Source organism: Leptonychotes weddellii, chromosome 4 (genome assembly GCF_054177405.1).
Source record: "Leptonychotes weddellii isolate Sample4059 chromosome 4, ASM5417740v2, whole genome shotgun sequence".
NCBI classification, from domain to species: domain Eukaryota; kingdom Metazoa; phylum Chordata; class Mammalia; order Carnivora; family Phocidae; genus Leptonychotes; species Leptonychotes weddellii.
In genome coordinates this window covers 39566606-39577172 of record NC_138372.1, presented here as the reverse complement: position 1 = coordinate 39577172, position 10567 = coordinate 39566606, and the positions used below count along the sequence as shown (strand labels likewise).

General features: G+C 43.8%; 2 protein-coding genes across 11 annotated transcripts in view; one reads left to right on the top strand and one right to left on the bottom strand.

Moving 5' to 3' along the window:
- DIO1 (iodothyronine deiodinase 1) overlaps positions 1–6821 on the bottom strand; it is a 35761-nt gene extending 28940 nt beyond the window's left edge. Inside the window, exon 1 of the mRNA XM_006737665.3 lies at positions 6717–6821. Coding sequence (XP_006737728.3) covers positions 6717–6821 — 105 coding nt within the window. The remainder of the gene's footprint in view (positions 1–6716) is intronic.
- Positions 6822–8079: 1258 nt separating this feature from the next.
- YIPF1 (Yip1 domain family member 1) overlaps positions 8080–10567 on the top strand; it is a 37124-nt gene continuing 34636 nt past the window's right edge. For 3 of the 10 annotated variants that reach the window (XM_081818443.1, XM_081818440.1, XM_031032791.2), the window contains exons 1-3: positions 8597–8710; positions 8995–9066; positions 9428–9507. In XM_081818443.1, the coding sequence (XP_081674569.1) occupies positions 9490–9507 (18 nt within the window). In that variant the 5' untranslated portion in view covers positions 8597–8710; positions 8995–9066; positions 9428–9489. Of the gene's footprint in view, positions 8711–8994; positions 9067–9425; positions 9508–10567 lie in introns of those variants that run through there. The other 7 variants (XM_081818435.1, XM_081818437.1, XM_081818438.1 and 4 more) reach the window with 4 other exon arrangements.

Sequence of the window (10567 nt, the reverse complement as noted above, 5' to 3'; positions counted from 1 at the left end):
GGTTAAGCGACTGCCTTCGGCTCAGGTCATGATCCTGGAGTCCCTGGATCGAGTCCCGCATCGGGCTCCCTGCTCGGCGGGGAGTCTGTTTCTCCCTCTGACCCTCCACCCTCTCATGTGCTCTCTCTCATTCTCTCTCTCTCAAATAAATAAATAAAATATTTAAAAAAAAAAAAAAGAATTCCTCATATCTGTGAGATCATATGGTACATGTCTTTCTCTGATTGACTTATTTCACTTAGCATAATACCCTCTAGTTCCATCCACGTCATTGCAAATGGCAAGATTTCGGGGTTTTTTGATGGCTACATAATATTCCATTGTATATATATACCACATCTTCTTTATCCATTCATCTGTTGATGGACATCTTGGCTCTGTCCATAGTTTGGCTATTGTGGACATTGCTGCTATAAACACGGGGGTGCACATACCCCTTTGGATCACTACATTTATATCTTTGGGGTAAATACCCAGTAGCACAATTGCTGGGTCATACAGTAGCTCTATTTTCAACTTTTTGAGGAACCTCCATACCGTTTTCCAGAGTGGCTGCTCCAGCTTGCATTCCCACCAACACTGTAGGAGGGTTCCCCTTTCTCTGTATTCTTGCCAACATCTGTCATTTCCTGACTTGTTAATTTTAGCCATTCTGACTGGTGTGAGGTGGTATCTCATTGAGGTTTTGATTTGGATTTCCCTGATGCCGAGCGACATTGAGCACTTTTTCATGTGTCTGTTGGCCATTTGGATGTCTTCTTTGGAAAAATGTCTGTTCATGTCTTCTGCCCATTTCTTGATTGGATTGTTTGTTCTTTGGGTGTTGAGTTTGATAAGTTCTTTACAGACTTTGGATACTAACTGATATTTCATTTGCAAATATCTTCTCCCATTCTGTCGATTGTATTTTGGTTTTGTTGACTGTTTCCTTTGCTGTGCAAAAGCTTTTTATTTGATAAAGTCCCAGTGGATCATTTTTGCCCTTGCTTCCCTTGCCTTTGGCAATGTTTCTAGGAAGAAGTTGCTGTGGCTGAGGTCGAAGAGGTTGCTGCCTATGTTCTCCTCTAGGATTTTGATGGACTTCTGTCTCACATTCAGGTCTTTCAACCATTTTGAGTCTATTTTTGTGTGTGGTGTAAGGAAATGGTCCAGTTTCATTCTTCTGCATGTGGCTGTCCAATTTTCCCACCACCATTTGTTGAAGAGACTGTCTTTTTTCCATTGGACATTCTTTCCTGCTTTGTCAAAGATTAGTTGACCATAGAGTTGAGGGTCCATTTCTGGGCTCTCTATTCTGTTCCATTGATCTATGTGTCTGTTTTTGTGCCAGTACCATCCTGTCTTGATGATGACAGCTTTGTAATAGAGCTTGAAGTCCAGAATTGTGATACCACCAGCTTTGCGCTTCTTTTTCAACATTCCTCCGGCTATTCGGGGTCTTTTCTTGTTCCATACAAATTTTAGGATTATTTGTTCCATTTCTTTGAAAAAAGTTGATGGTATTTTGATAGGGATTGCATTAAATGTGTAGATTGCTCTAGGTAGCATTGATATCTTCACAATATTTATTTTTCCAATCCATGAGCATGGAACGTTTTTCCATTTCCTTGTGTCTTCCTCAATTTCTTTCATGAGTATTTTATAGTTTTCTGAGTACAGATTCTTTGCCTCTTTGGTTAGATTTATTCCTAGGTATCTTATGGTTTTGGGTGCAATTGTAAACGGGATCGACTCCTTAATTTCTCTTTCTTCTGTCTTGTTGGTGTATAGAAATGCAACTGATTTCTGTGCATTGATTTTATATCCTGCCACTTTACTGAATTCCCACACAGTGGAATATTAATCAGCAATAAAAAGGAATGACATACTGATCCATGCTACAACATGGCTGAATCTTGAAAACGTTATGCTAGGTGAAAGAAGCCAGTCTTTAAAAACTATATATTGAAAAAAATTTTTTTAAAAACTATATATTGTACTATTCCATTTATATGAGATACCCAGAATAGACAACTGTATAAAGACAGAGTAGATTAGTGATTCCCAGGGACTGTGTGGGGTGGTGATGGGGACTGGGGAATGACTGCTAATAGGTACAAGGTTTCTTTTGGGGTGATGAAAGTATTCTAAAATTAGATAATGGGGCTGAATACACAGCTCTGTGAATGTAGTAATAGCTACTGACTTGTACATCATCATGAAATTTGAAATTTGGTAACAAAATGATAGTTAAAAAATCCCTTATACGTTCAAACTATAAAGCATGCTATCAGATAAGCCTTGGGTTGAAGAGGAAATCATTTGGGAAATTATAAAATATTTAGAATTGAATAACAATGAAAGCACAATGTGCGTCATCTCTAAAACAATACTAAGAATAAAACACAGATCTTTAGGGGTGCCTGGGTGGCTCAGTTGGTTAAGCATCTGCCTTCGACTCAGGTCATGATCCCAGGGTCCTGGGATCGAGCCCCGCATCGGGCTCCCTGCTTCTCCCTCTGCCTGCTGCTCCCCCTGCTTGTGTTCTCTCTCTCCCTCTCTCTCTGTCAAATAAATAAATAAAATCTTTAAAAAAAAAACCAAACACAGATCTTTAAATATTTTTCATAAAACAAGAAAGAATGTTTTTCTTAATGTTTTTCATAAAACAAAAAAGAATGAAAAATGAACTAATGATTCAAATGAATAATGAGAAAAAGGACAACAGAGTAAGTACTCCCTCATGAGGAAATACTAACGATAAGGAAAGAAAAGAATGAATTTGGGGGTAGGGCAATGGAGAGCTACAAGGGGGAAAAAAAAAAAAAGGACTCAGAAACTTGTTCCTTGAAATGATGAGTAAGATACATAAATCTCTAACAAAATCTGACCAAGAAAAATTCTCAAATAAACACTAGTAAGAACAGACACAACAGAGATTTTAAAAATAAAACGACATTTGAATGACATGTCAGTAAACTTAGATGACATGTAAATTTTTTAAAAACATCAAGATACTGAAATTGGTAAAAAGGAACAGAAATTTGTAAAGACCAATGCCCATTTAAAAAATTGAAACCCTAATCCTACATCTTCCCCACCAAAAAAGTCCTAGCCTCACATAACTTTACAAAAGAGTTTAACCAAACTTTCAAAGGATTGATAATACCTGCCTTGCACAAGATCTCCAGAAGACAGAAAAAGAGAGAATGCCTCTCAATTCATTTTATGAAGCTATATAACCTTAATTTGAAAGCTGGATAAGGACTGTACAAGAAAAGTATAGATCCATTTCATTTATGGACATAAATCTAAAAATTCCCGGAATTCTCAACAAATTCTGCAACAGAATTCAAGCAGTTTAACCATTTGTGTTCAGGGGTCCCCAAGACCACCCTCTGGCTCAATTACAGTTGAAAGGATACAGTTGAAAAGACATTATAGTGAAAGGATACAGACTGAAATCAGAAGAGGAAAGGGGCATAAGGCAGGATGTAGGAGAGACCAAGAGCAAGCCTCCAACTGTCCTCACCCGGTGGGGTTTATAGATACTGCTTAATGCTCGCAGGAGAAATGGGTGGCAAAATGGAGAAACACTCACCCAGCATTGACGTCCAGGGCTTTTATTGGTGGTTGATCATACTGGCACAACTGACAGACCCTTGTGGGCCGACCTTCAGTCTCCAAACCCTCTGGAGGTCAAACAGATGCCACATGGCCCAAGGTTTCCACCAGCATCACATTGCTAGCATGAATTATCCGGTGTGGCCCAAAGCTTCAGGTAAACAAGATCTCTCTCAACAGGCAGGATATTCCAAGGGCTTAGGAGTTACCTACCTACCAGGAGCCAGGCAAGACACAAACTTTCATTTGAAGTGCAGGATATGGGCAACTCAGACCTGCTGAGTTAATTTTTTACTGCACAGCATCTTAATGGACTAAAGTAGAAAGATCACATGATTTCTCATTAAACCTTGAAAAGGCATCTGATATAGTTCAACACCTATTTTTTAAAAAAGAAAAAAAATTTAAAGATTTATTTGATATCTACAAAGTCAAGATACTAACCTTCTGTCAATTTTTGTTCAAAGGTGGGCATGGGTTGTGTAAAGAATATGGTGTTGTCGCAGGGGTTTCTCAGGGTTGGTGGGAATCATGGTGGTAGCCCTGGACAGTGAGGTTTGGAGAGCACGGGCTCCCTCAAGCCTCTCTGTCTGCCCTTAGCTAGGGAAGGAGGAGGCCTGTGGGCTTTGCAGAGAGACCTGGGCCTGAACCTAAATGTTTAACCACTGGTTCTCTTAGGAAAAAAAAGTATGTGTATATCTGTATGTAAGTTTGTTATAAATTTTACGGACATAAAGGATGTGTGGTAAAAAATTTACAAATTACAGGGGTGCCTGGGTGGCTCAGTCATTAAGCATCTGCCTTCGGCTCAGGTCATGATCCCAGGGTCCTGGGATCGAGCCCCACATCAGGCTCCCTGCTCAGTGGAAAGCCTGCTTCTCCCTCTCCCACTCCCCATATAGCCAATTGATTCTCATAGGATGCTTTCACTGGTTTTTGCCACACACTTTTCTGCAGCCCACCTATATCTGCAATTGATGAACAGGATCATTTGGACATGAATGTTGGTAATATTTTCCTTTAAGTTAAGGAGGAAGATAAAAGTGAAAAAACGAACACATATGTCAAAATTTGACTTGTTTGTCCATGACATGTGGAACTTGTTTTTGAACACTTCCTCAGTTTTTTGTGTTATTCACAATATTACTACTACAGGTACAACACATACTTTTATATTTAACCTGCACTTCAACATTTTCTCCATCACTTTCGTAAATCTAGAACAGGGGCTGGCAAATTGTGGGCTATGGCCAAATCTGGCCCTCTAGCCTATTTTTGTAAATAAAGCTTTATTGGAATACAGCCTGCCCATTCATCTATACTTTTGCCTATGTCTGCTTTTGTGCTCCAACAGCAGGGTCGACTAGTTGCAACAGATTATGCAGTCCACAAAGCTGAAAAATATTTACTATTTTGGACTTTCTAGAAAAAGATTGCCAGCCCTGGTCTAGACAATTAACATAACAATAAATCAACCCCAGATATGTAGCATTTGGCTTTCTGTAATGTAACTAGTTCCACCGCTGTTGATTTTCAGCTACCAAGGTGACGTCACTGTGCGTGTGGAATTGGGAAGAGATTATCAGAAGCGCACTGTATATATAAAATAGATACAGCCTCAGGAGAATAGATAATGGTAAAATGTAGAGAATTATTTAGAAAGTGATGTTTTGAACACTATTACCTCTGATGTTAACTTATTGTTCATATAATTTCTTAATTGTAAGTTTATATAATTTAACTTTTAATAACGGCTGGCGCACAGAATTCCTGAGAATTTAACAACCAGTTCTCATGAACTGGCTGAGAATGCTTCAGCACACCGCTGGCCTGAACTCCACCTAGCTGTATGAGCAAGGCCGAATCACTTCACACACCTCTCTCTCTCTCTCTCTCTCTCTCTCTCTCTCTCTCTCTCGGACAGGGGAAGCAACAGAATGCAAGCCAAGCTAAGGGAGCTGGGCACTAGGCCATGCTTCTCAAACTTGTCTTCCAGATACTGCTAACTGCTGAGTATCTGGGACTAGCCCACTCAGTTTACAAAGTCTTTGAAGCCTCTTGTTTTGTCTTTTAAAATGTATATAGTTTACACATTTTTATAATCAAATTTTGGGGAGGGGGAAGGAGAAAAACTTATAGGAATCTTGTGTTTTGTTTGTCGCAGGATGGCTCTGGCCTAGCCCGAGCGAGGGCAGACAGCCTATTCCAGTTCTCCCTTGCCCACACAGCAGCTTCAAACAATCTTAGTCCTTAAGACCAGGCATGTTAAAAAAAGACGGGAGTACTGTTTGTTAGAGAATCCAAAAGAAAAAAATTCAAGTGATACCAATTGCCCATCCCTTATTTGCCACCCCCAGAGTCAGGGTGAGATGCTCCCACAGGGTCAGCAGCCTGCTCCTTGGGTAGGGTGTCACTCCCCGGGTGTTAGAGATGCTTTTTGGAGCATGGCTCAGGTGTGTGGTCGCCAGCAGAAAGCCAGGGGACTCAGCCAGGATCACACGCAGTGTCTAACCAGAGTGGCCCCTCCATGCCCCATCCCTGTCCATCAGAGCAAGACTTGCTCCTCAGCTTCCCCTCCCCTCTCATTCTTCCTTCATTCTATCTAAGGGAGGGTGGGGGCGGGTTCCCTCTCTCCCTGGTTCATCTCCCCCCTCAGAGCAATAGAGGTGGAATTGGCATCAGCAGCTGAGCTCATCTACTTGGGCTTATCTACTTGTGCAGACAAGTTAAGGACATCTGAACATTTGAGTTCAGTTTTTCAACCTTGACACTATTGACATTTTGGATTAGATAATTTTTTGTTGTGATGGGCTACCCTGTGGCCTGTAGGGTGTTGAGAAGTATGGTGGCCAGGAGCACCCCAGTAACACCCCACTAATTGTAATAATAAAAAAATGACTTCAGACATTGCCAAGTACCCCCTCAGAGCAAAACAGCCTGCAGTTGAGAATCACTGTTTTAGTTAAACCAGTAATCTCTGAATCTTACCTCATTTTGAGCCAAAACTTGCATATCACTATGACTAATATATCGATATAACTTTTATTTGTTTCCAAGAGAAGAAATATATAGCCTAGGTGTTATCACCCACCCCCCACAGCGCACACACTTACCACCAGCAACGGGGTTTTTGCCATCTGACTTCTGACTGCTGAGCAGTCCAGTTCTGAAATTCCAACCTGAGGGCTGATTCCTGGGGCCACTCTTGGTACCAGCATGCCTTAGTGTAGGTTCCTCATATGAGGACTTTATTGGCAAGTGTGAGTCCAAGAACTTGGAGCGAGGGACAGGGGTTATAAGCAGGGAAGGAAAGAGAGCCATTGCAAGGATGCATTGTCAAATCAATCACTTCCTAAGGCATTTGTTGCTTGATCCTGCAAGAGTCAGAAAGGTATATGAACTATCTGAGGAGAGTCTTTCTGAAGGGAAAAAGAGAGAAGCATCAGTTGTTCACTCCATTACTCAAAGATGAGTCCCATGATGCATCATCCACTCCCCACCCCTGCACTTCTGGGTTGCTCATGTCCCCGTGTTGACCAGTTCCAGCAGACCCATGACCTCCAAGACACAGCCATGATGCACGTGAGAAGCCTGAGGCATGGGCTTGAGGAGAAGCTCACTTAGGTTATACTGCTGGTGCCTGAGTAACATCCATGGTGGTGAAATAAGCAGTAGGTGAGGCCAAGAGGATCTGAAATGGGGTATAAGAGGTGTTTGACATACTTGCACACCTCAGCTTGTGCATTGCGATTCTTTCCTGGTACCTATTCAACCAAAGAACCCTGAACATACTCTAAGTCTCAGCTTTCTCTTTATAAAATGAGGAGAGTCACCTCAAGCTTGTAGGATTGTTCTGAGAATTAGAGATCCTGCATGCGTAAAGCCTGATCATGATGTCAGTTCAGCAAATACACTGTATGTATGTGTGTATGCATAAAAATACATACATACATATTTATTAGTCAGATGTAAAGTCTTCCCAATTGATCACAAGGGTTGGGGGTGGTGAGGCCAAAGTCACAGTTTCCACCTTGTGTGAGCCGGGAATTAGGCTTCTGCTGCTCAGACAGCCAGAACCTCTCTGCTGTACAGTTCACCTTCAGTGAGCAACTACTTCGTGCTGTGCCGGGCTCTGGGCACCCAGAGACCAGAGACATTCCTGGTCCTTGCTCTCAGAGCCCTCCCAGGCTGGTAAAGACGGGCAGACAACAGCAATCGCGGCGCTGGAGGCAAGCCCAGGAGACATGGGAGCACAGGAGTCCTGGCGAGGTCCTAGGCCTCGGCAGGCTTTCTCTGTGAGGAAAAAATGGTCCCCAAAGCTGGAGGACTGTGTAGGCGTAACCAGGCCAAGACAGAAGGCAGGGCAAAACGTTTCTCACCAGATCCGCCAGTGCACCTCCGCCGTGGTTTACTGGGTCCCTGCCGGGCTGGGGGTGGCCGTTAGTGCCGTGGGGGACAGAGGGGTGAGTGACGCCAATGCCTACCGCTCCCCCCGCCCCTGCCCCCGCCCCCACCCGGGGCAGAAGGAGGCGGGCGCGCGAGTGCCACACTTCCCGGGGGCGGCCACGTGAACAGACGTCACCCGCCCTCGATCACTCATTTACAACTCAGAAAAGATTTGACTCATCCATTCCATCACCGGTTAATTATATTTTTATGGCCAAAAAAGAATGCGAGGGGTTGATGACTTTTTGCCTCTTGACAACCGTCCTTCGTTACGCTATTTTATATTTCAATAAGAAAAGAGGTATAAACAAACAGGAAGAAGACCCCACACGCTTCAGTATTCTCTGTGCCGCCCCCGCTCCCCAGCCCCCCAGTGTCCCCATGTCCCCTCCTGGAGGCGTCTGTCTCTTTAAGAACCCGAACCTCGGCCTCGATGGGGCCGGAGGAAGGGCGGGCTCTGGAGGCGGAGGCCTCTCGGTCTCCGAAGCAACGTGCCCTGGTACTGCGGTCTCTTTAAGGAGGCGGGGCTCTGCCCGGAGGAGGCGGGGAAGTCCCGCCCCCCGGATCTCCGGCTTCCGGCAACTCGGCGGGGCACGAACCTACGCGGAACAACTGAGGCCAGAGCCTTCCTGGGACCGGCTGGACGCCAAGGGCCCCCGAGGTGAGGCGGCCGGGTCGGCTGGCCGGCCCGGGACAGAAGGGTTCCGCGATCTCCTGCGCGCCCGGGCCGCTGCGGCCCAGCTCCTCCCCCCTAAAACACTGCCTCTGCTTCTTGGGCAGCTCTTTCCCAGACTTGCTTGGGTTCAGCGTGTCCCAGGCTGCAGGGTCACCCTCACTCCAGCACCTACTAATTGCTCGGCTGTGCACTAAGCGCCTTACACTCACTGTCTCATTTAATGGCCTCCGCACCTTGTGAGTAGGTACCATTCTGAACCCGTTTTACAGATGAGAAAACTGAGGCCCCGAGAAGCCCACAGTCCCACAGCGAGGAGAAGCAGAATCGGGAATCAAACCCAGGTCTGTTGGACCCCAGAGCCTGTGCCCTTAACCACTGGCTAGGCTGAACTGCCTTTGCGCTTCACTGTCCTCATGACCACCTCTCAAACTCTAGCCTCCCCTTCCTCACCCTTACAGCTCGAGGCTGTACCTCATCCTTGAACACTCAGAGTGAGTGAGATTGGATGGAACCTTTGGACCCCCCAGGGTTAGTTTCTTTATGATAGTTTCATAATATCTGATGCTAAATGATTATACAGGAAGTATCACACCCCACTAAAAAAGGAGGCGAGGGAAATCAATACCATTTCTAACAGTGAAACAAGACTTGTTTGCATATATTTTATTCTGGTATCCTATGAAGTTTATTTTTCCTTTTTAGACCTCTGCAAATTTTCTTCTTACTAATTGGGAGAAGACCCACTGGCTGAATGGCAGCTGTAGATGACTTGCAGTTTGAAGGTACATCAGTTGGGTGCCTACCTTTTATGATCAGTATTTCCACAGTCACAGCGATGGGTTTTCATTGATAGACTGGCATTTATATTTAAGAAGATTATTTCAAACATCTTGGTAAAAAAAAAAATGCTGGCCACATCCAGGTCTTTCTGTTTGTCCACACCAGCTGTTCTTTTTTGCCAAATAGCCCTTCAGATTGGGAACATCATTAATTTAATACAGTGATTACAAAAAGTGTTTATAGAGTTACTACTTTAGTTCAACAGACATTTACTGAGCACCTACTTTGTGCTTCGAACTTACTAGATACAGGAGATAAAAAGATAAAGGAGAAGTTTTTTACTCTGCTGGAGTAGATAAAAGTGTAAAAAGGTAATTACGATGAAATGTGATCAGGTCATTCCTTCACTGAAACAGTAAGTGTCTCATGAGTGTGACTATGAACCAGGCAGTTGTTCTAGTTACTAGGGATAGAAGAGTGAGCAGGACAGTTCACTCCCTTATGTAGCTTTCAATCTAGTGGGGAGACATTAATTTGGTAAATGATCACTTCAATATGTATCCACAAACTATGAAAGTGCTGGAGGAACAATTCATCACTCATAACCTGGAGCCTGACCTAGACTAGGGATCGACAAATGCTTGTCTTGTAAATACTTGCACGGCACTTAGTATATGTCAGGCACTGTTCCGCTTTACAAATATTAGCTCATCTAATCTGTATGTTAACTTTATGAAATAGTTATTTTATTCTCCCTGTCTTACCAATGAGGAAACTAGGCACAGAAAAATTAAGTAATTTGCCTAATAGTTAGCAAGTGGTAAAGCAGGGTTTGAACCCAGGCAGCCTGGCTTTCCAGCCAGTGCTATCTGAGGAAGAGATGAGATGTTTAAAGAAAAATCCGCCTCCATCTTCCACATACATCCAGCCTCTAACCACTTCTCATCACCTCTGCCTCTCACCATGCTCAAGGTCACCATCCCCTCTTGTGTGCATTATAGCCCTTACCTTCCTTCTGGTCTTCCTGCTTCCTCCCTTGCCCCCCTGCAGTCTGTATTTTGC